The 25,637-nt window shown below is 48.9% G+C and overlaps 8 protein-coding genes across 8 annotated transcripts; 4 read left to right on the top strand and 4 right to left on the bottom strand.

Annotated features, from left to right (window-relative positions):
- The first annotated feature begins 93 nt into the window (after nt 1-93).
- Nucleotides 94-2,302, top strand: F5B22DRAFT_611062 (DNA glycosylase). Its single transcript, XM_047975255.1, has one exon. It carries the CDS (start codon nt 777-779, stop codon nt 2,169-2,171), a length of 1,395 nt encoding a protein of 464 aa, XP_047829891.1. The 5' UTR covers nt 94-776; the 3' UTR covers nt 2,172-2,302.
- Nucleotides 2,303-2,952: 650 nt separating this feature from the next.
- F5B22DRAFT_234360 (uncharacterized protein) lies at nt 2,953-4,053 on the bottom strand. Its single transcript, XM_047969882.1, has 2 exons — nt 3,962-4,053; nt 2,953-3,691 (listed from the first exon to the last, which is right to left on the bottom strand). Exon 2 carries the CDS (start codon nt 3,389-3,391, stop codon nt 3,083-3,085), a length of 309 nt encoding a protein of 102 aa, XP_047829892.1. The 5' UTR covers nt 3,392-3,691; nt 3,962-4,053; the 3' UTR covers nt 2,953-3,082.
- A 3,129-nt stretch (nt 4,054-7,182) lies between these two features.
- Nucleotides 7,183-9,761, bottom strand: F5B22DRAFT_234417 (alcohol dehydrogenase). Its single transcript, XM_047969883.1, has 6 exons — nt 9,434-9,761; nt 9,137-9,266; nt 8,940-9,075; nt 8,244-8,884; nt 7,977-8,187; nt 7,183-7,909 (listed from the first exon to the last, which is right to left on the bottom strand). Exons 1-6 carry the CDS (start codon nt 9,452-9,454, stop codon nt 7,834-7,836), a joined length of 1,215 nt encoding a protein of 404 aa, XP_047829893.1. The 5' UTR covers nt 9,455-9,761; the 3' UTR covers nt 7,183-7,833.
- Nucleotides 9,762-11,728: 1,967 nt separating this feature from the next.
- Nucleotides 11,729-15,446, top strand: F5B22DRAFT_234576 (uncharacterized protein). Its single transcript, XM_047969885.1, has 2 exons — nt 11,729-14,422; nt 14,470-15,446. The coding sequence occupies exons 1-2, from the start codon at nt 11,960-11,962 to the stop codon at nt 15,361-15,363; spliced, it is 3,357 nt and encodes a 1,118-aa protein (XP_047829894.1). The 5' UTR covers nt 11,729-11,959; the 3' UTR covers nt 15,364-15,446.
- A 239-nt stretch (nt 15,447-15,685) lies between these two features.
- On the bottom strand, nt 15,686-16,366 carry F5B22DRAFT_234568 (uncharacterized protein). The gene is made up of 2 exons (XM_047969884.1): nt 16,132-16,366; nt 15,686-16,068 (listed from the first exon to the last, which is right to left on the bottom strand). The coding sequence occupies exons 1-2, from the start codon at nt 16,201-16,203 to the stop codon at nt 15,856-15,858; spliced, it is 285 nt and encodes a 94-aa protein (XP_047829895.1). The 5' UTR covers nt 16,204-16,366; the 3' UTR covers nt 15,686-15,855.
- A 1,583-nt stretch (nt 16,367-17,949) lies between these two features.
- F5B22DRAFT_611094 (uncharacterized protein) lies at nt 17,950-19,529 on the bottom strand. The gene has a single exon (XM_047975257.1). It carries the CDS (start codon nt 18,999-19,001, stop codon nt 18,609-18,611), a length of 393 nt encoding a protein of 130 aa, XP_047829896.1. The 5' UTR covers nt 19,002-19,529; the 3' UTR covers nt 17,950-18,608.
- A 668-nt stretch (nt 19,530-20,197) lies between these two features.
- Nucleotides 20,198-21,714, top strand: F5B22DRAFT_234601 (putative arsenite translocating ATPase). The gene is made up of 2 exons (XM_047969886.1): nt 20,198-20,857; nt 20,946-21,714. Exons 1-2 carry the CDS (start codon nt 20,477-20,479, stop codon nt 21,576-21,578), a joined length of 1,014 nt encoding a protein of 337 aa, XP_047829897.1. The 5' UTR covers nt 20,198-20,476; the 3' UTR covers nt 21,579-21,714.
- Nucleotides 21,715-22,307: 593 nt separating this feature from the next.
- Nucleotides 22,308-24,039, top strand: F5B22DRAFT_234677 (amidohydrolase). Its single transcript, XM_047969887.1, has 2 exons — nt 22,308-23,479; nt 23,550-24,039. The coding sequence occupies exons 1-2, from the start codon at nt 22,843-22,845 to the stop codon at nt 23,948-23,950; spliced, it is 1,038 nt and encodes a 345-aa protein (XP_047829898.1). The 5' UTR covers nt 22,308-22,842; the 3' UTR covers nt 23,951-24,039.
- Nucleotides 24,040-25,637: the final 1,598 nt, after the last annotated feature.

Here is a 25,637-nt window from a genome sequence, read left to right on the forward strand (position 1 = left end):
CCGCCGCCCCCCCCCCCCCCCCCCCCCCCCCCCCCCCCCCCCCCCCCCCCCCCCCCCCCCCCCCCCCCCCCCCCCCCCCCCCCTTACCTTTGTATTATCCAGTAGCACCTAATTAGTCATTCCTGACACAAGTAAGAAACCGGAAATAGACTTAAGTCGTCTGTATGCATCTATATCCAAGTTGCGCCAGACATTGCTGCAATTCCAGCACATCATCTTACTTATCTCTGCAAACCGAGATTGGATAAACTTACGCGGCAGAATGGGCTCAGACTTACTTTTTCCTTTTTCTATACTTGGCGAAGATCTAAGAGAATTGGGGAAATGAGACAGAATAAAAGAATAAAAGGCTAGGTTGATTTATATGTCATCCTCCAATACTTACAAGTTACAACATCATCCCTTCTCAGTTGTAGGTATTCAACTAACCGTTACAGACTAGGTACAGCATCTTCTTAGCTTGCTGATTACAAAAGGCTATTGTTGATTGGATACGGTATCCAAATGCATGTAGGTTTCTAAAGCAGTCGAAGAGTGATGTCATCAAAGCTCTAGAACGCAGTCTACGTACTGAATGGATCTAATCCAGAAGCTAGCGAGGCACGGTACATTGGTGCTTATCCTAAACGAGAATGCGAACGAGACCCTGACTCCTGAGTCTGGAACGATTTACAAGGGTACCTACTTGTGCGTGGTGGTATCGCGACTCACAGCACTCTGACGTGCCATACAACAAATCCCGTGATAGCGCCTGAATTTGCTACCTGTATGCGTGTATGACATCTTTAATTGTGCGGTATACGATTTCCATATGCACCAGCACCAGCACCATGGCGCAACTTGCGGCTTCTACACCACGGCGAATCACACGCTCGTCTCTAGCTAGATTCGCTTATACAGATGCACGGCGGTCTACAGACACCACCAAGTCGCAAAACAGCCATGGAGATAGCACGGATATCGAAGACGTAATACCAGATACAAAATACACTCTCCCCTCCGCTACTGGCAAGTCCATATCGCTACGAAAACGCAAGCGAGCCAATGCGTCTTCGTCAGCCCCCGGAGGTGCGCCGTCGCTGGCGACTCGTAGGGTTTCAAAGCGGCGCGATGCGACCGACAGTCCTGACTCCGAGGTGAAGATTGACATCAAGTCGGAGGATCTCGCAGCGACAGCTACGACACCTCTTAAACAAACAAAACGTCAGCGCAAGCCAGCCCTCAAGACAACGGATCCTGCTACGGGACAATCGGTCATCAGCGCCCCGACGGATTGGGAGGAGATGTACGCCGCAGTGCAGTCTATGCGCAGTGAAGGCGGCATCGCTTCCAACGCTCCCGTGGACACGATGGGCTGCGAACGCCTAGCCCTCTCGACCGCATCCCCACGCGACCAGCGATACCAAACCCTGGTAGCACTCATGCTCTCTTCTCAGACGAAAGACACGGTGAACGCCATCGCCATGAACCGATTACAGACAGAACTCCCTCCCTACAAAGCTGATGCACCGGCAGGTTTGAATCTCGAGAACATGCTCGCGGTATCACCAGCGCATCTCAATGAGCTCATCCACGCCGTGGGTTTCCACAACAACAAGACGAAATACCTGCAGCAAGCCGCCGCCATTTGCCGTGATGCGCACGGCGGCGACATACCCGATACCATCGAAGGCCTCGTCTCTCTTCCGGGCGTCGGGCCCAAGATGGCGCATCTGTGTCTGTCCGCAGCGTGGGGGCGGACGGAAGGGATCGGCGTCGACGTACACGTCCACCGTATCACGAACTTATGGGGCTGGCATGGAAAGGCAGGCTCCAAGAATCCTGAGGATACCCGCGTCAAACTCGAGAGCTGGCTCCCGAAAGACAGGTGGCGGGAGATCAATACTCTCCTAGTTGGGCTGGGACAGACTGTTTGCCTGCCCGTCGGCAGGCGCTGTGGGGATTGTGAGCTTGGGCTGAAAGGGCTGTGTCGCGCTGCTGAGCGTAAAAAGGTCCTCGAGGGACGCAGGGCCAGGGAGAGCGTGACGGTTAATGCCAGGGGCCATACCCACGTCAAAGTCGACCATGAGGTGGCTGACGAGGCTCAAAAGGAGTTTGCTGTTAGTGGAGCGGGTAGTAATGAGATGGATAAGGAGAAGATGGCCTCAGTTAAGGAAGAATTTACAGACTAAATATGAAAGTGATTTTTGGTGGCTTAGCAAGGGGGAAGAGCGAGGTTGTATGCTTTCAAACAGCGTGTAAGGATACCCGCCGCGTGATTCGGATCACTTGCTGCATATTCACGGAACATAGTTAGCTGAAAATAGGTTACCAGAGATACACACTGCGTTACGCAGGTGCCCATGAAGAATGAGATTGTCGTCTATAGATGAAATATTTGTATGTACAAAACAGCGGATGTTCTTCCGCTTAAGCCCGCTCTACTCTAGATAGAATTCAGGACTCCAATACACCCTCATATCGGAATGCGAACGGAGCTGATGCTGGTCATTGATGGTTTCCATCACATGATCTCCAGAATCCACCTATAGGTGGACAGGTCTAGTAATACCAGACTAGATGAAAAGTGTATGCACGTGGATACGAAAGATGTCCATATGCTAAAATGCGCAATCCCATAACGCCATGCGCTTTGGTTACTGAAACAAAATGCTAAACATGTTGGGTAAAAAAGTTTTGTTATATGCCATCAGCGTGATATAGTGGGCTGATGGGAGCTTAGGCAAAGTGAAAGCCCGACAGTGAGCCCAATGCAGGCCCCATTGTATGCCCCAGTTTGCGCTGCTGTTTGAGCTAGGGTGGGCATCGCAAGCGCTCCTCATCACGGTTCAACTAGGTAGCTTGTGTGTGGGAGCCAGATCGTAAGATGCGGAGAGCTGAATGGAGCTGAGCTGAGCCATGGGTCGTTCGTGGGGCGGCTGAGTTGATAAACGAGCTTATACGCCCCGGACGACCTGGGTCCTCTCGGCCTCGAGTTGTGCGGCGTTGCGCTCGTGTGATTCCTTTTTGCACTGAATGCAGAAGAAAAATCAAACTCACGTTAGCAAAGTGCAATAATGTTTGGGCATCACAAAACTATGGCTCAGGATAAAAAGTCATTGTCGGAGAGGTACTCGGCGAGCCCGATAAGCCACCACTGAGTGGTATCTTCAGCTAAATCGCCGTCGCCACTCAACGTCAAGAGGGGAGAACCGCCCGAGTGATAGACCATGTTATCAAGACCATCTGTTTTGGGCGAAGTAGAACTCACATCTTCAAGGCCAGTACACCTATGGTCTTCCAAGAGGCGATGCTTCGCGCAGAAGTGACCGTCGCAAAACCCGCAATCTCCAACAATCCGCTGGGCTGCGGCTTTACACTCTTTGAAAGTGCAACGAGGCTTCACAGGCATATTGATGAGTGTGCGGTGAGGGGAGGCTGTGTGATTTGGTTCGCAGACTTCAGAGTTTTTTTTTTAAGGTTAATGTTGATAAAGTGTAATTGATAAGTAGACGTCGATTTGGGTCAACTTATGTTCAAGGACCCTGTTGATGGGACACAATCTCGTTTTTCGTGATAAGGAGGCCACGTGGAAAACCGGGGAGTAATCAAAGGAGCAGAGTCACCCTGAGCGCCTTTGTGGTGAATTATTCGTGTGTCGTTTTGATTGGGGTGTGGAAGCAAAGTGGTAGAGAGGAAGGTCAAATATGATCTATGTCAAAGGAGGAACCAGTGTCAGCAGGCTTGATTCTTGCGTAGGTTATTACTGTGTAATGTAATCAAATGGGAAGTGACTAAAGATCCCTGTTGGGCAGGAAATGAATGGGCAGGGAATAGGGTAGCCTTCAATAGCGTCAATGAGTCAATGGAGCAGAACACAGTAGATGGCAATGGAATGCGATCTCGGGGTACCCAAGAGACGAAAGAGACGAAGAAGGTATGACAACTGATGACAAGCAGTGAGAGCCGTTGGCTGACTTACATGGGCGAGTGAATCTCAGCTCGTCGCAGATCCAGGGGGCGAAGATCACAGGTGAGATGAGAAATAGTTGGAGCAGCAAGGGAAACAAAGGAGGAATAATAGGAACGTAGAAGAAAAACGAGGAACAGGTCACACTTAATAAGAGGCGAGGAGGGAGCAGAAGAGGATTCCCCGGAGAGATGGAGCAGGCAAGGCACGAAGATATGACAGTTGGCTTGGTTGGTTCTGGTTCCTGCGCTGCGTAACCGGGTCTAGGCCGGCAGGTCAACTGACTCTGTGACGTTGGATAGCGGCAAAGTGTGATAGTCGAATGATGAAGACAGCACTTACACTACTCTACACTACCTACTAGGTACATGTGCACTTCCAGCACTTCCAGCACTTACCCCAGTCTGCCCCAGTACGGCGTTCTCGGAAAGTGTAGGTAAGTAAGTAGATACAGGACAGATACCGGTACAGGAGAAACATAGGTATCCACCAGGATCGACGGAGTTGGGTGGTCTAGGTGTTATATTACAAAGTACCTACCTTAAGCTAAACGCCTGCCGAGCTGCTCACTTACCCCTACGTTTCTTCAGCAGATACAACGAGTGATCCGAGGCCCGCCGAGACAGCGCAGGGTAAAGGGCACAAGGGCACAAGGGCACAAGGGACTCTCCTCATCGTCATCCCGATAGAGATTGGTCTTTGTCCGGATTCTGCCCGGGCTAAGAATGCAGGTGTCACTGCCAGAGCCGCTATTTGCATTGAGGCTAGTGTGCAGCTCGACTGGTCAGTGCCTTGGCTTGGGTATGTACTATCTAAGTAATGGTAGGTACCTAGTGAATACCTACCTAACCACGTCAGAAGACAGCCTGGATACCTAGGTTGTCGGTCATGGAAGGACATAATTATGACATGATCTATCCTAGCACTACCTACTTACTTACCTAAGTAAGTACATGACATAGTAGCCCTGTATCTATGTAGGTAGGTAGGTAGGTAGGTAGTAATTCGCACAGCTTAAGACACGTGCTAGTACAGAGGTAGAGATACGCACTGCCAGTTCTCCGATGATGATGATGACGGGCTGTTGCGAGGCTCCGAAAGCGGCAGGCCAGGTTATTCATCTACTGTACCTACCTACCTAGGTAATTAATACTTACCTATCGTCCGCGCAGTGCTTCACATACCTAATCATGGAGAGGAATACCTAGGTATCTCAGCTGACGGGATCGGCATACAATGGATACATGTACTGTAGTAAACGCCTCGCTTCTCGGCTGTGGACATCCTAAGCGCCGGTTTTGGTGGACGGTAGGGGATGAGCAATGCATACAAACTCAACTAAGTACAATACACCCATTCCCTATCTAACTAACTACCTAGGTAGGTACCTACATAGGTACGTGTATACGTTTTATGTAGCTTTGAACACCTACTATGGTATGCATATGATTTATAGCGAGTATTACACTGTCAGTAGACACTTCCATATTGGTGTCTACAGTACGTAGTAAGACCGTAAGACACGCTTCTCGACGCTCAAGGCAGAAAGGGCTTCCGTCAGCCAGTTGCTTGATCGTGGAGAGGTTGCTTAAGATCGTCAGTACTACCTACTTACTCCTGCACCCTAAATCGTGCCCCACAGGGGTCGGGAGCATTTTGCGGGTATTTCGGGGTACCTACTTGTAAGTACATATGTATGAGTAGCGTAGCGGACGCCTGCTAGACCAGGCGAGCCAGGGTGGAAAAGAGAAGGGGTCTGGCCAAGAGGCATGTACTATGTATAACTTACCTATAAGTACTTAGCTACTTAGGTATGCAGTAGTACCTACCTAGGCGACGATATATCATCTTTCCCGTGTTCCTGTCCATGTGTTCCGGGTCTGTTTCCTTTTATTGATATAGGGAGCCGTATATCTTCTAAGGATGCTGCGTTGACGAGGACCAATGGCATCCGCGTACAGAATCATCGCTCTGCCATACTCCCCCATCAACTGAGTTCAAAGAGGATTGCGCAGGGCGTGCGTACTTTCGAGCGTCTGAGACAAGCACAGATTCCAATCATCTACGAAGTAGTGCTACCATCTACATGTTTACCTACTCCAAATGGATGTGAAGCGGTCTACACACTTGCGCATATATTTACAGACATGCCTGCGGCTGTAGTTGCACTGCATGACCTAGGTACCTACTAGAGTGTAATGTCCAGCAATCTGCCTTTCCAACCTTGCTGCCGCCGGTGTGTTGTCGGCTTCGCTAGGCTTCGTTAAATGCACCGACATATATAGTTTATTTTGCGTCTTGGGACCGTCTACTGAAAATAAGTACATTGGCCTCCAAACCAATCAATTGTTCGCTACTAGTGATCGGTCAGGCAAAGGCACCGTCACCACCAGAGCAGAACAGAGGCAGAAGAAGCATACCTACCTTTTGGTGTGCCGGCAGTGCGTAAGTATGATAGAGAATATATGCACCGATGCGGCAGTTCTCCTGCAAGCAAGGGTTACACAACCTAATGATGTGCTCGGATCCTTGATCAGATGTGCGGTACTGTCAGTTAGCCCGGTAGGTTGGCGGTTCATGTGATTGCGATATCGTCTTACCGTAGTCGTACCTATCGATGAGTTAACATCGCCTACCTATATGTAATGCTAGCTACGCCACGACTTTTCGCGGAAGAAATGTTTGTATACCATCAAACGGCCAGTTTTGTAGACGATGCCCTTCGTTAGGATCTTTCCTCTGCCGCTACCACTGCAGTGATTCCGGCAGCGAATCGGATCGGACCGGTTAACTTCTATGAGGTACATATATGTAGATACCTACCCATAACCAGTGCGCATATGTAAGTGATATCTAAGTTTCTATCGTGGCAGCATCCAACTTGCTATAGCCGTATTGATACTCACAATAAGGGTTTCATTAACACGCTGCGATCTGACTGCCCCAGACTCCAAAACCCGACTTACTTAAGATAGGGAGGAGGGATGGAGCCTGGGCGCAGCTATATTATTCGTGTGGTGCACAGGTCAATACCGTGGCTCGAATAAAAAGCAGTAGCCAAATCGACAGCCTGCGGTGATCATCTACAGCACCGCCTGTTGCGCCCCTGCCGGCTTGGAATGGTGAATGGCGCATAAATCATAACAGGGCACCATCCTGGGTCAACGGCGAAGAAGGGGCAGTAACAAAGACAGCAGCGGGTTAATTTCAATCAATAAGAGCCTACCATTAGATTTGCTCCAAGTCTGACCTCGTGTACTCGTTGGCCGCGGGAATGTGGTCCCAGATCATCATGCATTAAAAGTGCACATCTCTGGAGTAAGAGTGATGTGGCACCAACACTACGGCGCCAATACTGGCTAGCGTGAGGTAGCTTACAAGGTTATACATGTATTCAGTATCTATCTCATCTTGCGACAAAATATATAGCAACGGCGAGTCGAGGGAAGACAAGGCTGCTGTTCACTTGACTGCACCTGTTCTTGATTTTACAAGCAATGGCTGCGCCGCCTAGTGGTCCTCTCTCAGCCTCGTCGTGTTCAGTGGCATGTATCCCATACCATGAGCATAGTCAAGTGCCGCGGATGCAAGATGATGATGAATCTATCATATAATTCATAATTGGTGTGGCTTGATGGTGCAGTGACAGCCTAATCATGAGTTGCGACTCTCGCCATTACTTCGTCTATGCTCTCTCCCATGGGGATATGTACGGTGGACTCGGCGTCTCCAATCACCAGAACCTCAATCCGGAATATTCTACCGCCGGTTAGAATGACTGCAGCCAGTTCCGTAGATACAGTGTTGGATTCAATATAATACAAGTGCTTGGCCGAATTAGCCTTGACACGGACTTCGACTTATACTCGGCCTCCTAGTAATGATTAGAGCTTCGCAACCATTTCTCGCCGCTTGACCGCCCTCACGTCCAACTTCACGGTATCTAGAGCGATTTCATGACTTGTTTGTTTGTTTATTAGCTTTGCCTGCCACTATGTACATGAACAGAGAGGTAGTTGCCTCTTACTCCATTGAAACGACACAGCGGATGCAGTCCCCTGCCTTCATTTGCTCGAACGCAGTGTTGATGTTGGATAGGGGTTCTCGGTGGGTAATGAATTCGTCCACCTTGAGTTTTCCATCCAGGTAATCTGACACAAGGCCCTCCATTTGTGATCGACCCTTGACACCACCAAAAGCGCAACCCTTCCATACACGTCCCGTAACCAGTTGGAACGCTATTTATGTTGTTAGCATCGTGGCCATCGATATGGCAGATCATAGAGTTACTTACGGCGAGTTGAGATCTCTTGGCCAGCAGCAGCAACACCGATGACGATACTCTGGCCCCAGCCTTTGTGACAAGCCTCAAGAGCAGCTCGCATAACACCGACATTGCCCGTGCAGTCGAATGTATAGTCGCAGCCGCCGTCCGTCATCTCAACAAGCTTGTCAACAATGGTCTGGCCTTCTTTCAATTGGGTAGGGTTGACGAAGTCGGTAGCTCCGAATTTCTTAGACCATTCTTCTTTTGCTGGGTTGACATCCACCACTATAATCTTCCCTGCCTTTTGGAGTACTGCACCCTGGACAACTGATAGACCGACACAGCCAGCGCCGAAGATAGCAACGGTCGAGCCCTCTTCGCACTTGGCTGTGATTCTAGCGGCACCGTAACCAGTCGTGATACCGCAGCCCAGCAGGCAAGTCCTATCCATGGGAGCATTTGGCTGGACAGCAACAACAGAGATATCGGCGACGACGGTATACTGCGAGAAAGTCGAAGTCCCCATAAAGTGGAGAAGATCCTGGCCCTTACACCTGAACCGCGATGTGCCATCCGGCATGACGCCCTTGCCTTGTGTCGCTCGGATCTTGCCACAGAGGTTTGTCTTACCCGACTTACAGAATTTGCATTCTCCGCATTCCGGTGTGCTATTTGTCGCCCAATCAGTATGGAACAAGGAGTGTAGCGTCTGGATACACGTACTAGAGGGCGACAACATGGTCTCCGGGTTTCACGTTGGTGACACCCTCTCCTACGGACTCGACTATACCGGCACCCTCATGACCGAGAACGATGGGAAACGCGCCTTCCGGATCCTTTCCCGACAGTGTGTAGGCATCTGTTCATGTTCTCAGCAACAGTTCGGACTTGGCTCGGCATATGGCTTGGCGAGTTCATACCGGTATGGCAGACACCAGTGTAGTAGATTTGAATGCGGACCTCATGCGCCCTGGGTGGTAGGACCTCTATGTCCTCAAGAGACAGCTCTTTGCCGGCCTCCCAGGCGACGGCAGCCTTGCAAGTAATTGTCTGCAATATGAAGAAGACGCGAGGGTTAGCTGCTAATCAAACCCGGAACCACACCCTGGCGAGCGAAGTATAGGCTGATAGCTCCGCCAGAACACCAACAAAACGAAATACTCTGCTGCGCCATGGCGCGGGGTCGAGGGGACCATTTGAAGAATGGGGAGACACACCTTTCCAACGGTGTCAGCCATATTGCGGAATGGATATAGGCGTAGAATTCTGGTTGTAGGAGCGAGGATTTACTGCAATGGTTTACAGCCGGAGGCGGCGAAGGCGACCAATTTATTAGATGCTTGTCGCAGCGTACCTAGAGAAGATGGCGCGGAGGCGACCCCGCCCCGATGTCTACCAGCTGGGCGCGCGGTCGCGCAAAGGTGGGGTGGTCGGCAAATCGCACACCCTATGGCTGAATGTAGGTATGCATCCTTTGATGTCATGGGCGCTGAGAGAATGTGGATGCTGTGCTCATGAAATTTGAGGCTGCAAGGCGGCCCTTCTGCTTGCTTGGGTGACACGTACTATGGCCCTCAACCATGGCCCTCAACCAGCCGCAGTGACAGAAACTTGAGGTATCCCTCCTGTTCGCAAGTTGACAGCGGGCCTCGTGCTGTATGTTGCCAGAGGCGAGACCGGATAACCTTTCAGTTAGCTCAATCGGAAAGACGAGCTAATGTAATGGAGATTTCACGGAGAGATAGCTGCACGAATCTCGGGATCTTCTTAGGAATTCGTAATGCCAATGATAACGATGTGGCCCGGCCTTCCCTTATCTTGGCCGTCAACGGAGGTCTTAGGAGATTGAACCCTCATACTAGGTAGGTACCGTACCTATTAGTAGACGCCTCCGCAGAGTGCGGCCGCAGACGTTGGTACCTAGTCTCGGCTGAGGCTTAAGATCCTTGAAGTTGCTTGGCAATGGACACGGCCCCCTTTGCCCCTCCTAGTTTTCCACATCGACGCCAGGAAGCGAAGGAGGTCAGTGATAGAACACATCAACGCCCTTGGTTTCAGCAGCACCGTGTTATATAATAGGTTGAGGGAATGGGTACCTTGAGGGCTACAAAACAACATACTAATGTAATCCAATATACCTCATTAGATAATGCCTATCCTCCTGGTCTACGATACCGTACCTTACCGCAATAAGGGGAAGAGAAAAAAAAAAAAAAAAAGGTGTCCATCCTTACCTACATGTAGGTACTGTCATGGAACTGCCATCTCGTTATAATGTAGGTATAGATAGAAGTAATGAAGGAGACCTAGTGTCCTAGCACAATAAGCAGGCTGGGAAGCCTAGCTAGAGGAGATGCGCATCCCAGGTTTTGAAGGGCAGGCTACAGAATATTGCTAAACTTCACTAACCTGGCTGGATTCTTTTTCTGAGGCAAAGCACCTTGAATTGCTTGCTTTACGTAGGAAATCACAGATAGAATGACTTCAAATACCTCCCCAGGCAATTCACCATGTCTACATACTCTTAGATACTTTAATAACTACCTACCTACATATGTAGGTATATAAGTTGTGATTTCTTTGGTTGGTTCAAGTGTGGATGAATACCTAGATACCTACTCCATACATGGTTAGGTCTATTAAGCAAGTACCTTACTTAGTAGCTGACGTTACCTAGCTCGAAACCCAACATTACTTAATATAATAGTTATATCATAGAATCGAAACTCGATACCACTGTGGTGCTCTACTAGATAATTCCCTATTATTCTCTCCTTATATAAAAAGGACTGGCCAGTAGCATTCTATATACCTTAAGGCTGATTGCATTACCTAGGTACATTTATCTTTTAGGGCTATATAAGGTATATATTGAATTATATCGATAAATATGTTCCTTAAGCATCTACATTAGCCTTGTACGGAATTTTACATATGACCTACTTACCTACACCTATAGATTTGGTAAATATATGGTAGTGTGTATACCTATATATATATATATATACACGTATATATATTGTCAGTAGGTAGACTTATGTGTAAATACTATCTATGGCAGTACCTGCCGAGGCGGTGTCAAAAAAACTAGTCCGGTTCACCAACACCACCCACCTACACCTTCAACAGCCGTTTTTAACCCGTTTTTGAAGTTATTCAAACCTATTCTGACCTATTCTTGCCAGATTTTTAACGTTTGTGATAGGTGTGTTATACGCTTAATTAAAAGTGTAGAAGGTGTTTTTTTATGTTGTGTTTTACCTTGCTACCAGCATTTCTAAAGCTATATTTTATAATGTAGGTGGACCGGACTAGTTTTTTTGACACCGCCTCGCCTGCCTACCACATACAGAACCTAGGTACGCCTAAAGCTACCTACCGTCGGTACCTTACCTAGGTAGGTAGGGGTTGTGCTGCACAGTCCATAGGCAGAAATGTGGGACTAGCTCGACCGCGTCTCTGGGGTAGGTGCTTGTAACTTGATTGCGCGGAATGGCGTAAATTTTGCCAGCATCAGGAACTGCAACAACTGCCGACCAAAACACGCTGACCACAGTACATCCATCTATACCCATCTGTGCGCTGCCGAGTTTTCTGTTACTGCACTATCTGTGTAGGACCCTGCGGGACCTAGTCTGATTTGCCTAGAGGCCAATTCACCTCCTCGCGTCCCACGACCGAACGTGTCAGTCGCGCAACTGGGCTGGCTCACAGGAGCTGTGTTCCCCCAGGCCCCCACAACCATGTCTTTCCGCTGGTCAGAACTGGGCTCCTCGCCTGCCAGCTCGCCCGCCACGCCAGATAGGATCTCCAAGAAGGCGACCTTCGGTTTTAGTGTGGACCATCCCTCGACCACCCCTGCTGGGCCACCACCTCCCTCTGCATCGTCCGCTGGTACTTTCACTCCCATGGGAGACCCCTCGCCCTCCTTCCTTCAAAGTCCTGTCGGTGGCATGAGCAACAAGCCGAAAGCGCCCAACTTTGGCAAACCGAGCATAAGAGGCTCCAAGTCCGGTTCCAAAGGAGGCAGCGCGCCACTCGGCAGGTCCATTCGGGGCTCTGCTAGACAGCCTTCAAGACTCAGTAGAGAGTATCACGGCGAAGACGACGATAACGACGGTGATGACGGCGAGGGAGACGACCAAGACGATCAAGACAACACTCGTAACGCCCCCACAACCCGTTCGGGAACATTTGCGATGAGCTTTGACGACACCACTGAAGGCGAGGACAACACCGACCCCCTAGATGATGACGAGCGTGACTATGACAACGATAGTCAACAGGGTGTCGATGAGGAAGATGAGGATGGATACGGAGTAGAAGATGAGGTTGAGGCCATGGTGGAGGATGCTGTTGCATATGATGTCGAAGAGGATCTGCTGAAAGAGATTGCTGGGGCAAGCTCGTATCAGGGTCCTCTTGAAGACGCAGATGGAGATACTGATCTCATGATGTTTGCAACACCAGCTGCGGACGAACGTATTCGGAGAGAAGCTGATGATATATACCGCGCCTCGGCTATGCGCTCAACTATGGCGCGCAAGAGAGAGGTCAAGTATGCTGTACTTGCGAAAGATCTATACAGCCACGTGAATTTTGCAACCACCTTGGAGCCAGACAACGTTCTTCTGCAAACAGAAGACATTGTGAATAGACTCTATGATGAAGGTGTAGGCACCGAAGACGACGAGGAGAAGCTTGATAATACCCTGTCACAAGCCTGTCTAAGACTCGTTAATGACGTATGGACACCTTATATGGAAAGCCTGCCTAAAGTCCGCGATGAGCACTCGGCCAAAGTTGGGCCCAGTTCAAGTGCTCCTACCTTTGAGAAAGCTATGTACCTGTCTAGCCTGATCTTTCGCATACACCACACGCCCCCAGTTCAGGATGAATTTGGCGGCTCCAGAGTTCCGCTTCTTCCCGAGATACTTTTCAAATGGCAAGAAGATGAGCACAATTTAGATGGTCATCAAACCGAAATCATTCTTCGACATCGTCCATCCCCGGCTGCTCATGGGCTGTTCTGGCAAGCTGTCTTCAACACCCTTGTACGTGGCAATATTGCTGCCACAGTTCGTCTATTGAGAAACGCTACTTGGGAATCAGTTAAGAAGACTCCTCGTGGTGAATCAGCATACGTCGGCCAGGCCCTGGCAAATATCAGACGGGCCGTCGAGGATCTTTGCCAAATCATGGAGGGATGCCCGTCAATTATCAATGATAGCTGGGACATCCGCAGTAGTGACTGGACATTATTTCGTTTGAAAGCCAAGGCGGGACAGGAAGCCCTGATCAACTTCGCAGAAGGCAAAGATCGATCCAATTTCGCTTCTAGCCGTTTCAATAACTCCCATATCTCCAATTCACCAGGAGGTAAGCCTTCTCTCGCAGGGCTCGCACGAAAAGCCGAGAGTCTAATTCCTTGGGACGTCTACGAGAATCTACAATCTTTATATGCCATCCTCACAGGCGAGCCTGAAGCTATTCTAGCATCTGCTCAGGACTGGTGTGAGGCGACAGTTGGACTCTTCGGTTGGTGGGATGATGGTCACAACAAGCGTGGCCGAGGTTTATCGCACTCTAGGTCGGCTCACTCTATACCAGCTGCAAATGACGAAGACTTCTTGGATCGATTAGCATTGTGTCTGCAAACTGCAACGGAGTCAGACTTCCATTTCAATTCGGCTGATGCGGTAGAAGTTAGTGTTGCATCGGCTTTCGAGGGCAATGTCGAAGGCGTGATTGGATTTCTCCGCTTATGGTCTCTCCCCATTGCAGCATCGGTGGCAGAAATTGCTTCGCTTGGACGATGGCTACCACTTCCCGAACCCCAAAACCTCATTAGCATGAGTGAATTCGACATGGAAGAATTGGAAGTATTGGGTATGAAGCAGAGTAGTGGTCCAGACGATAAGGACGGCATCAAGGACTCAACTCTCATTCATTACGCCCGCGGCTTAAGAGACCGTAAACAAACATCCGGTTCGATCCGTGGTGCCAGGGTGACTCGAGATGGTTGGGAATTGGCAGTTCAAGTTATTGGTCGGATAGACTCACATGAACGCTCTGAGCAAATGGTCCAAGAACTGCTTCAAAACGTCCTGAGCACTGTTGACGAGAACTCCCGCGCCACAATAGACAAGATGTGGGGGCTTCTGAACGATCTCGGTATGATCAACTTCGCCGAGGACACAGCAGAGGTACGTATACACCTCACTATTTTGTAAATGATACTAACACCCACCAGACTTTCGGGGATATCTTGGCCAAGGACACTTTCCGCTTCGGCGAGGCCCTCCGGTATTATGCCTTGGCCCATCGGCCTGGGAAAGTCCGAGATGTGCTCAATACGCTGATGTCGATTTCCCTCGTTGAATCGACAGTTTACCCTCCGGAAGGCGACCTTGACGATTCTCTGAGGGCGCTTCTCAGAGAACGGACAGCAACACTCGAGGATTTCGCAAAGCAAGATCTAGAAGCTGCAGAGCTCCTTGCCAAAATGCTTAGTGGATATGCAACGCTCAGGCAGTTCTATGAACATCGCGATCATGACGGCAATACAGCCCATAAAAAATCGTTAATGCGCCGCCAGCAAGCCGCTGCCGCTCTGACAGCCGTGATTGCGAGTGCCGATGATAACATCCGAGGTGGCTTATATGATGACACTCGCGATGCCGTCGTCAGCGAGGACTTCTTACTAGCACTACTTGGTGAAATATCAGTTTTTGTTGGGCAATCACCCCCGCTAATCAATCTTCACCAAATTGATACCCTTCTCAAAGCCATTGAAGACATTCAAACAGTCGGCAGCCGGGTTTACGACGTAGCGGACGAGTTTTTCAAACTCGTTTTAGCATCAGGGCACGGCAAAGGCTCCACACCAGCAAACTTGTTGAGCCAGTCGACTCCATCGTTGGGCGGGAGTTTTGTAATGACGGGCAGTTCTATGATTGCTTCTCAGCTGCATAAGTCAGTGGTGAAGAGTGGCATGATTAAAGGGAGTATAAAAAGAGGTTGGGACTGGAGGTCAACTATATTCGCTACAAGCAGCTCCGGAGAGGTCCTCAAACAGCTGAGACTGGATCTCTCGAAAGACTTAGCCAATCTTTGGCTTGAGCAAGCCGATAATGTCATTCTATAAATTCTCATAGTATCAGGCGGGGTAGAACATCAATCGGTCGGTATCAACGGCGTTGAGCGGGGGCAGCATACTCCAAATCGCCTAATACCATCATGGTTGGGACTGTATCAATTATCCGATCTCAGAAATCACTGGGAAATACTATTCGGTAGTGGTAGATCACTCCTCCACCTCGGTGCTTGTTCAAAGCATCATTCGCAATGGGATTGTACTAATTAGCTTTTGCATTAGTTAGTTGATTTCTAATACATTTCGATCATAACCATTGGATTGTAGTATGTCAACGGGCAACTTCTCGTTAAATGTAGCTTAAAACGGAACAAAACACGAACCATATATACACATATACTACTATATCGAAAACATATTGTCACGAGACAACACTTTATCGCCATGGTAAATATGGCCTGCTTAAAGAACTGGTACAGTGTCATTTCAGGCTGTCACTAGCTTCTTATTGAGTAGACCTTTAATTACCGAACCCGAGTTCACTCATTGCTTTCCAGCACTACCGCTAGGGTTGCGTGGCCCATCGACGGCTCTTTCCACATGTCCTGCAATTCCATCCTTACTTGCATCAAACTGTGAACCAACCATACCATCTTTACTCAGCGGACCTCCGATCTTCTCCCCTATCTTGCCAATAGCACCTTCTGGATTGAACGGCTTGCCAATAGCACCCTCGGAAGATATGATCGAGGGGTTCTACGGAACAATCGGTCAGTTTCGACGTTGTGCCGTGGTGGGAACATGTGGAGAAGAGAATACCTGTTGCGGGGTGGCGTTGGTGGACTTCTTAGCGCCCAGGTGGTCGGCCATAGAGGTTGTTTTGTCTGTCATGGTTAAAAGGAGAATGCGTTACAATAATATTGATTTTGATATATGATCTTTAAATTAAAAATCCGAAGATGGAATTTGCTGTATATTTTCAGGTGATCAAGCCATGATCCATCTATTATATATGTCTTCGGAGATGTCGAGGTAGTATTCTTCGCTGGTGATATCATGATTTCCAAGCGTCTACGATGTCTCGAATGTATTACGTCTTCAGTAGTCCACTACGTCGAATTTGCCCCCTACAGTGATCCAGGGATCGGGACCCTGCCCCGGGCTAGCTATCCGCTACTTTAATGAACCATTGTTTTCAGTATCGGTTAAGGTTATAAAGGTCATCATAAGATCTTAGTAGATCTTGTTGGGGGAAGATCATGATATGGTAATGATGATCATGACAATGGTGGACATAATCTTTTAGACACATGAAAAGAAGGTATACAAAAGTTACATGGGTGATTAGTATGATTGAGTAAACTTTACCCACCCACAGTATCGCAGGCAGACGCAATGACGCTATCCACTTAAGGAACGTCATAACGATCTCCGACAGTAATACTCTACATGATGATGTTTGTTATCTTTCCTGGTGAACGATTATCGTGACCGAAAAGTTAAACTAGCATAAGGATATGGACACTATGGACAAGTCACAGTATTCTTATCGACCGTATATGTTAGATAGTAGGTATTAGATCGCCTTTCGCCATATCGCGAATATCCTCTCCAAGGTTTTCAAAGGTAGATCTTCATTGGCATTAGCCAGGACATAATGACACTATAGGTAATAACCATATGATCCATATTGTAAGGGCCGAACAGAGAGAAAATCAATACCATGGCTGTTACAGTACTATAGGTCTCGACCTAATTACGTACGTCGTTTACCTTTTGGTAGCGTAGCAGTTATAGTTACTATACTCCTATACTCGTTCCGTGACAATGGCTCCTTGTATACTAATACTCATCGGCCAATAACACTCTCATAATAACTACCTTCAGGCAACCAGACCATTGGGACATTAAGAGATTAACCTATGCTCTCTTGGCATATTAGGAGGTTCGTTTCTCCCTCTCCCCCTTTTTGTTTCATATCAGTCTATTTATTGGTATTGGTATAGGCAGAGTTTTTGTATTACGGGCTATGTATTCTTCAAAATGTAGAATATCTACCAACATCTGACCAGTATAGTAGGTATAGTTGTACCTAATAACGCACCAATGAATAGGAATCGAACTTACCCTATACCTTATACTAGTCACCCAGCCACGGGTCGAGGCACCTTACGCAACGGCTACTTTGAGGGCGGGACAGATCTTTATCGGAGGGTCCTGTCTCTAGGCTATTAGTCCGTATTCGACTCGAATAATGTTTCCCGATTTTTTGACTTTCGTGTACTATAGTTCTTCAGTTCTGTTGTCTATGCTTGCACACTCGCGAAAAATCTCTCTCATTGCTCACTCTCCTGCTCCCTCACAGGCTGATAGCTTAGCTGCTTGGTGGTAGTTTACCCACTTGCCCAGGCGACTCATATCTGCCTATTTATATTGAGTCACGAGTATAAACAAGGCGGAGATAGATATGAACAACAAACAAGAACAAACAAGATAAAAAACCAAAACATACAACACCAGGGATTCGCTGGTCGTCACCGACCCAACTACTAATCTGGCGGTATCTGGTTTAGCTCTGGGGGAGCAGACGGGACCCCGCGTTCTCCAGATCCTATGGTCGTATGTACTCATTTTCTCTGTTCAAAAGGATTATATACTTAGTTAGCAAGGGCTCCCCTTCCCTTCTCGTGTCATAGGAAAATTCAAAATATACTCTTCTCGGCTACTCTGAAAATTAGTCACCTATGATCATAAGATTTCGACTGGTTCTATACTGATCGAGGGCACCGTGTGTATAGCTGTTTGCAAAGTATGCTAGGTCGACAGGAGTGAGGGATGCTGGTATCTACAGATGAGAAGGCGAGAATACCTGTTGGTTGATAACTGATGTTTTCTTGAGGTATCCGTCAGAATATAAGTTTACTATGGCATTAAAGATGAGTAGACACCTCATCACGTTTCTGAACAGTTTCAATACTGCCATGCACCCTTCATTAGTGACACTTGTATCGAGCGGGAAGAGTAGAATGTATATCCCTATACATTTGCTCCGTGGTGTTTGAAAGCGGGGTAAACAACAAGAGAATATTGAGATCTTATATCTATTGTTGGCAAGACCTATTCTGCGATGTATGTTCACACCGAGCCCATCTCCAATGATGGGTACCCGCCTTGGTATCATAGCTTCATTAAATGTAGTATTCGGTCGCCCATATGCGTGGAAGGAGACCTTGCCGGCGCTACGCCTAATGGGCACGTGCTTTACGACTATCAAATCCCGCCTCGTCGCCAATGGACTAACTCCCTCTGTAGGTTGTGTATGAATATGGGGCTAGTAGCAATGGGACGTGGTAGTGCTGGCCCTTGTTAACGACAAAGGTCACGACGACCTCAGGGAAGAAGGTGTTTCCTTCACCGAAATAGGACCCAGTGTCGAATCGAAGGGTCCATGTGGATGTGGCTTCGACCTCGGACAAGACATCGTCTAGGGCATATGTAGGTACATCGCCTGCCTCTCGCGCACTGCTGTATGGCAGCCACGTCTTGATACGACCGTCGTCGTCGGTCTGTGACTCGAAGGTCTTGAGCGGCGCGTGTCCTCCCTCCAGCTTCACCCGAATTCCCTTCGCAGGCTTTCCTATCGACGTGTCGAGCACGTGGCAAGTGATGGGGTCTTTCTCGCCCGCCATGGCTCGACTTTATAACGAGGGTGAATTTGTGCTTTTTTCGGCAAATTGACGAGATGTAGTAGTGGCACGCGTAATGATGGATTCGTCCGATGAATTCCTTGGTGCTGTTGCTGGTCTTGCGCTCCTTCTGGTTTCACTTGTGTTCTGTAGTTGATGGTCTCGGCTTAGGGTTTTGGAGGCGAGCCAGTCGTCGGAAACTTTGTAGCGTTAACGAGTAAGGAGGCTTAAGGCTAGGGGCGCGGTGAAGGAAGGGCAAGTGAGAGAGATCAGGCGGATTCGGGTTAGGCAAAGGAGGCGAAGCTCTTCTCCCCGCGAGGCAGTGAATGCAGCCGACCCTTTAAGTATCTCAGCATCTACCTGCCTCGCCTACCTACCCAAGTACCTACCTACATATCTAGTACCTACCTACCTACCTTACCTACCTTACATACCTACATACCTACTTACCTACTTACCTACTTACCTACCTTATATCCATCTCCACCTTGCACAGGTTAGGTACCTACATATGTAGCTCTATTTTTACCCTTTCGGGGGCTCCCGGCCGACTGTCATTGATATGTAGGCAAGCCGGAGTACTATGAGGTAAGTACATATGTAGTCTACGCACCTTTGCTGGTACCTGCCTAGTGGCTAGGTACTTGCCTGCCTAGTATGTAGTAACATATGTAAGTACAGGTCAGATACAGGTCTACCTACATACCGAAGGTGCTACATGTAAGCAGGCGGCCGCCTTGCCTGCACTGATTATCTCCCGCGGGAGAAGGAAGACAAAAAAAGATCTACTGTAGGTATATATGCAGGTAGAAACCTGGAACTTGCTTGCCTTGGTCAGTCAGATGCTGGCGAGGAGGGCGAGGAGGGCGAGGAGTGCTACCCCGCCCCCACCATGGCTTGTAAGGATTGACCAACCATAGGTACTACCTGTAGGTAGGTATGAGACCCGCTGAAGCTTCAGCGAGGGTCGGCTTTGAAGAGCACCTGCAGTTACCTACTTATAAGTAGGTATCTATTTTTGGCATCATCGGATTAGGTAGACACCGCTCTTTGTATTCTCTTTCCTGCTGCCTTTGCAGACCTTTGGTTGGTATTCGCGATCAAACATTGCCGGTCACATAGTACGGCGGCAAAGCTTGAAACAGGCTAGGTACCTCTGATACACCTTTCCCCCGAAGCGAGCGCTCCCCACCCCACCAACAAGAGTAGGTACCTACAAGAGTACGGTACCCCCTGTCAGCCGTGGGGCATCAGAAGTAACTTGACGATTCCACTTGTCTTTCTGGTTCCACCGCCGTTCTGCTTGGTACATCAGGCAGAGCCTCCATCATCGGCCCTGTTTATGCCTTACCTCGACCTGCGACAACTCCTATCCACTCATTACCAAATCCCTAATTTGACAGCGCGCTACATGTGTGTTGTATCTTCTCGTATATCCAACGCCGACATATACTATTCCAGTTCGTTATTTGCCCGCCATGTCCGCAGCGGTTGTCTCAGCTGACGATGACGTCTTTGAGCCGACTCTGCAGTCCATCCTCGACCAGAAGACTCTGCGCTGGATTTTTGTCGGTGGCAAGGGCGGTGTAGGAAAGACAACAACATCGTGTTCTCTTGCCATCCAGCTCGCCAAGGTCCGCCGCTCCGTCCTCCTAATTTCCACCGACCCTGCACACAATCTATCCGATGCCTTCTCACAGAAATTTGGGAAGGAGGCGCGCTTGGTGGAGGGCTTCACAAATCTCAGTGCTATGGAAATAGACCCCAATGGAAGCATCCAAGATCTGTTGGCAGGACAGGGCGAAGATGTCGAGGCCCTGGGTGGTATGGGCGGCATGATGCAAGACCTAGCTTTTGCCGTGAGTATTAGGACCCAATCCGATTGCGCCAGCAGCAAATGTACTCCTACGGACTGACATTCTTCCCTCCTTCCTTCCTTCCTAACAGATTCCTGGTATCGACGAAGCCATGTCTTTTGCCGAAGTTCTCAAGCAAGTTAAATCCCTCTCTTACGAGGTCATCATTTTCGATACGGCCCCTACGGGCCACACCCTCCGCTTCCTGCAGTTCCCTTCGGTTCTCGAAAAAGCGTTGGCCAAAGTCTCTCAGCTATCGAATCAGTACGGTCCTCTACTTAACGGCTTTCTCGGCTCGCAAGGCCAGCTGCCGAATGGACAAAACTTAAATGAGATGATGGAAAAGTTGGAGGGCCTGCGTCAGACAATCTCCGAAGTCAACGCGCAGTTCAAGGACGAGAACCTCACCACCTTTGTGTGCGTCTGTATAGCCGAGTTTCTGAGCTTGTATGAGACGGAGAGAATGATTCAAGAGTTGGGTGGATACGGCATCGACACCCATTGCATCGTTGTCAACCAGCTCCTCTTCCCCAAGCAAGGAAGCAATTGTGACCAGTGTAACGCAAGACGGAAGATGCAAAAGAAGTATCTCGACCAAATCGAGGAATTATACGACGAGTTCAATGTAGTCCGGATGCCTCTTCTAACAGAGGAAGTACGGGGTAAGGAGAGGCTAGAGAAGTTCAGCGACATGTTGATCCATCCCTACACCCCTCCTGAGTGAGTTGAGGGACTGGCAGTGGACTGCGGAGAAGAAGTTGAAGAGGGCAACAGTGAGCGGGCTCAAACTGAGGAAGGGAAACCATTTTATGCATAGCGGGTTGCGGCGTATGGGTCATAGTCTCTCGGCGTCGAAACTTTGGACCAGGTAAAGTGCCTAAAGGCGTGGGCACCCGAAGCATCATGATCCGATAGTAGAACTAGCTACTCCGGTCTTGCGTAGTGTGTGAAATTTTTCAACACGAACAGCTATACATTGGGCCCTGGACATCTCGATGGGCCAGCTTTTACTAGGAGTTAGTTGGATAGCGAATGGTGACTGGAAGAGTAGACCCTGCTGGACTGAGGAATTCACTACTAGAGTTCACCATCTAGTTGGCTTTCTTAGTTGTCCATTGATGAAAACTCAATCAATAAGCCTCGTGAATGCTTTCGCTGTTGTACCTAGACAGTAGGGGATACGGCTGTTGTTGCCCCTTTTCTCGCATTTTCTTGCTTTGAGAGTTCCCCTCCGCTATGCCACTTTCTGCCACGTAGGTGGCCGATCCCATAGACTTGGCGATTTATCCGCTTGACATGGGCTGGCCCCAGGACTCATATTCAAAACGCTACTCTTGGGTGTTGCGCACTTACTTACCCTATCCCATCAGTTCTCCCCTTTAGCTTGGATGTGATATTTGTCACTGTAGCGGCGACGGGCAAGTGGGGCGCATCAGCACCACATCTATGCACATTTGGTAGTGCCCATCTCTCAATTCAACCTGCTGTTGGTGATCACATAAGTACCTATCTAAAGTGGATGGAGAAACACATTGGCGCGGGGTAGCTACATACAACAATGACCCGCCGTCTTCTTCGGCATGAAGACTGGCAAGACTAAATATTGGCCGGTAGCTATTCAAAATCGTCTTGGCCTGATGAAAGAGCAGCAGATGATCTGAGGTGCCTACCCCTCTCCCTACATGTATGTATACGTACCTATGTACTTACCATAGGTATCTACATATCTACACCTGGGCAGTAGATACTTCCAAGTTTGCATGTGAGTAACGGGTAACTACATGTATATGCCTACCTTCATATGTACCTACCTATACCTACCTTATGTAGGTAGTACTTACCTACTCGCCCGAACCTAACTACCAATACCTATCCGCTGTTTCAAACTACCTACGGCCATACATCCAGCTTCTTCTGCCTGTCTAGGCTCGAGCAGCTAGGTTAGAACTGCATTGGCCTGCTCGTCCGCCACCTGCACATCCGTCAGCATGGCTGCCGACATTCCAATCATCGATTCTCACATTCATTTGTACCCCGAGTCCGAATTGTCTACCTTGTCTTGGTGTTCCCCGGAGAACCCACTGGCGGGACAGCACTCTGTCCAAGAGTACAGGGCCGCCTCGGCCAGTTCACCCCCGCGTGGCTTCATTTTTGTCGAGACGGATCGCAAGAATGACCTCGATACCGGCGTCAAAGACGGCAGTGGCTGGGAGTGCCCGCTAATGGAGGTCTCATGGCTCAAGCGTATCATCACCGGCCAGCCGAAGCCCGGCGAGGGGCATGCCAAAGAAGACCAATCGTTATGTGCTGCCTATATCCCTTGGGCTCCCTTGCCAAGCGGTCCTTCAGCCATGGAGACGTACATCAAGCTTGTAGAGAAGGAGGCCGGCGAGAGCTGGCCCAAAGTCAGGGGCTTCAGGTACTTGCTGCAAGACAAGCCCAATGGCACTATGCTGCAAGAAGAGTTCATCGAGAGCTTGAAGTTGCTTGGCCGCGAGGGTTTCGTGTTTGAGTTAGGCGTTGACCAACACCGACGTGGTCGAGGGCAGCTTGAAGAGGTTGTCGAGATGATTGATCGTGCGCACGAAGGCGTACCCGAGGATGAGAAGGTCGTGTTCATCATCAGTGAGTTAGCTACAGATTCTGGAGATCACGACCGACGGTTCGCGAGTTGAGCTAAGCGCATGTGTTGCAGATCATATGTGCAAGCCCGACTTGGAAGTTTACAACACACACACAAGCACATCATTCATCGCGTGGCGTACTGCCATGTTTACACTCAGCAAGGCTAGCCGCACGTACATGAAAGTGTCAGGCGGGTTCTCTGAGATGCCCGATTCGCTGAAGCAGCGAGCACCGGAAGAGATTTTCGAGGCCTTCACGCCGTGGCTTACCATCATAGTTGCTGCTTTTGGTGCAGACCGTATCATGTTCGGCAGCGACTGGCCCGTGTGCACAGTTGGTGTCGGTGATGCGGCCTGGGAGAAATGGAAGAAGATTGTTGAGCGTTTGTGCTGGATGGCTTCATTTGACGACGAGCAGAAGAAGATGATTTGGGGCGGAACAGCATCGAAGGCCTATGGAATCGAATTTTGACTGTGTGGATATAGAGAGTGAAGTTCAAAAATGCGCCGCTACACTTGAAGAGGTATCGAGCTAGAATGTGCTCAGAACTATTCTAGTTCAGACAGATATGCGAATTCATGTGTCTCAGTCTGAAGGCCCTTCGCAGCTAAAAACGTAGCAGTCAATCTAAATAACGGGAGAGACTACCTAAGCTGTGTGAATCCTCCAAAGTAATAATGTCACTCTAGCCAGCCCACCCGCGATCCAGTAGAGACTGAAAGAATTGAACCAAGAATATTTTGTAAACTCTTCGTCTCACCCATCATCACTTCCTGTCCAAATATCAACTAAGAGTCCGACCTGCACCGTACTGGATATCGACAGTCTTTTAACCACTTTACCATCTTCGTACGCATCCTCAAACTACCTGCTCTCAGAATCATTGGCTCCATCGTCAAAAGCGCCAGTAGCCACGAAGAGTTATAGTACTGTGGATCTATCTAATCCGACCAGTAAACTACGATTATAATATATATTATAATAAGTTGCTATCGCACATTCTAGACGAACACTTAGTTTGATTGGCATGCTTGATTCACATAAGGATCACTCCTTTTTGCGATGTGAATATTGGGGATTGTGAGTGTTCTGTTACCTGTTGGTCACTATTAGATTTTGTGTCATGCGAGCAGCATTCAAGCGAGGAAGAACTCAGCCGTTCTTGATATAAGGTAATATATATTGTAAGGGTATATTACTTTGATTGGTGACCCCTGGCTAGACCGGTGTCTGCTATGTTCATTATAAGGTAAGGTGGAAAACCTTCTAAGGGGCGAAAATCACCCTGTACACTCATCTGCCAATACTTTGTGTTCCTCCTTCACTTATCTGCATGTCCTCAGTGATTATCCCTTCCCTCAACTTCAACACTCCTTATCACACTGTTTACTGGGTGCAATCGCACCTTACTTTCCTACCGTGTATGGGAAATCGTGGATCCCTTTGCATAGACGGTGTCCCATAGTTCGCTCGCCTTTTCAGTGCCTTGATGCACTTATGCACTCTTCTTCTTCTGCCCTGCGTGGCTCTTCGGTCTGTGGTTCGTGTGTCTGCAACAACTTGGTTTAGGGCCGCCCGTATCTCGCTGTATAGGGGTGTAAATCTTCGTGTGAGTGTCTCAGGGCTGGCTGAGGCCTTTTCTTTTCTTTTTTTCTAAAAAAAAAGGGGGGAGGGGGGAGGTGGCGGGGGCTATTAAACATTATTGCTGGTTGTGTTGTTCATTTGGGTTCCATCGTTCCAGGTCAGCCACCAAGGTCTACAGGGAGGATCCGCATCGTACATGTGGTCCCTGGCAACCATCTCAGCTTATTTCACACAGCCTCAATATTGAGCTCTCTGACTTCAGCCCTCGTTATCATACATGTGTAATGGTATTTGAGAGGGACCAGCGCGTTCGGTGCATGTAACAATTGGTCATATCTAGGATCGTGGCAGGACGGCCTTCTGCGCTTGCACAGTCACCCTAAACAAGACTCCATCGAAATCCCAGGTGATGAATCTCCTGGTGTCCACTGAAATTAATGTTAATGGTTATATCTGAGCCATGCTAACCATCGTTTTTGGCGAGGCCAACCCAAGCGAACAGGATAGGAGGCCAACAGGAAGCATGGAGGGAAGAACAGAGAAGACTATCAACAATCTGGATCGGCAGCTGGGC

Source organism: Xylaria bambusicola (assembly GCF_022495145.1).
Source record: "Xylaria bambusicola strain CBS 139988 unplaced genomic scaffold F5B22scaffold_27, whole genome shotgun sequence".
In the NCBI taxonomy this organism is placed as follows: Eukaryota; Fungi; Ascomycota; class Sordariomycetes; order Xylariales; family Xylariaceae; genus Xylaria; species Xylaria bambusicola.

Excerpts from the sequence above, each read along its gene's own strand:
- F5B22DRAFT_234576 (XM_047969885.1), top strand. The coding sequence starts at position 11,960 with ATGTCTTTCCGCTGGTCAGAACTGGGCTCCTCGCCTGCCAGCTCGCCC. Across the intron at positions 14,423-14,469 it reads TCGCCGAGGACACAGCAGAG|ACTTTCGGGGATATCTTGGC; the intron begins GTACGTATACAC and ends AACACCCACCAG.
- F5B22DRAFT_234360 (XM_047969882.1), bottom strand. The coding sequence starts at position 3,391 with ATGCCTGTGAAGCCTCGTTGCACTTTCAAAGAGTGTAAAGCCGCAGCC.
- F5B22DRAFT_611094 (XM_047975257.1), bottom strand. The coding sequence starts at position 19,001 with ATGGCGGGCGAGAAAGACCCCATCACTTGCCACGTGCTCGACACGTCG.
- F5B22DRAFT_234677 (XM_047969887.1), top strand. The coding sequence starts at position 22,843 with ATGGCTGCCGACATTCCAATCATCGATTCTCACATTCATTTGTACCCC. Across the intron at positions 23,480-23,549 it reads GAAGGTCGTGTTCATCATCA|ATCATATGTGCAAGCCCGAC; the intron begins GTGAGTTAGCTA and ends CATGTGTTGCAG.
- F5B22DRAFT_234417 (XM_047969883.1), bottom strand. The coding sequence starts at position 9,454 with ATGGCTGACACCGTTGGAAAG. Across the intron at positions 8,188-8,243 it reads CCAAGAGATCTCAACTCGCC|CGTTCCAACTGGTTACGGGA; the intron begins GTAAGTAACTCT and ends CAACATAAATAG. Across the intron at positions 7,910-7,976 it reads CGCTGTGTCGTTTCAATGGA|TCATGAAATCGCTCTAGATA; the intron begins GTAAGAGGCAAC and ends CAAACAAACAAG.
- F5B22DRAFT_611062 (XM_047975255.1), top strand. The coding sequence starts at position 777 with ATGACATCTTTAATTGTGCGGTATACGATTTCCATATGCACCAGCACC.
- F5B22DRAFT_234601 (XM_047969886.1), top strand. The coding sequence starts at position 20,477 with ATGTCCGCAGCGGTTGTCTCAGCTGACGATGACGTCTTTGAGCCGACT. Across the intron at positions 20,858-20,945 it reads TGCAAGACCTAGCTTTTGCC|ATTCCTGGTATCGACGAAGC; the intron begins GTGAGTATTAGG and ends CCTTCCTAACAG.
- F5B22DRAFT_234568 (XM_047969884.1), bottom strand. The coding sequence starts at position 16,203 with ATGACAGACAAAACAACCTCTATGGCCGACCACCTGGGCGCTAAGAAG. Across the intron at positions 16,069-16,131 it reads CCAACGCCACCCCGCAACAG|AACCCCTCGATCATATCTTC; the intron begins GTATTCTCTTCT and ends ATTGTTCCGTAG.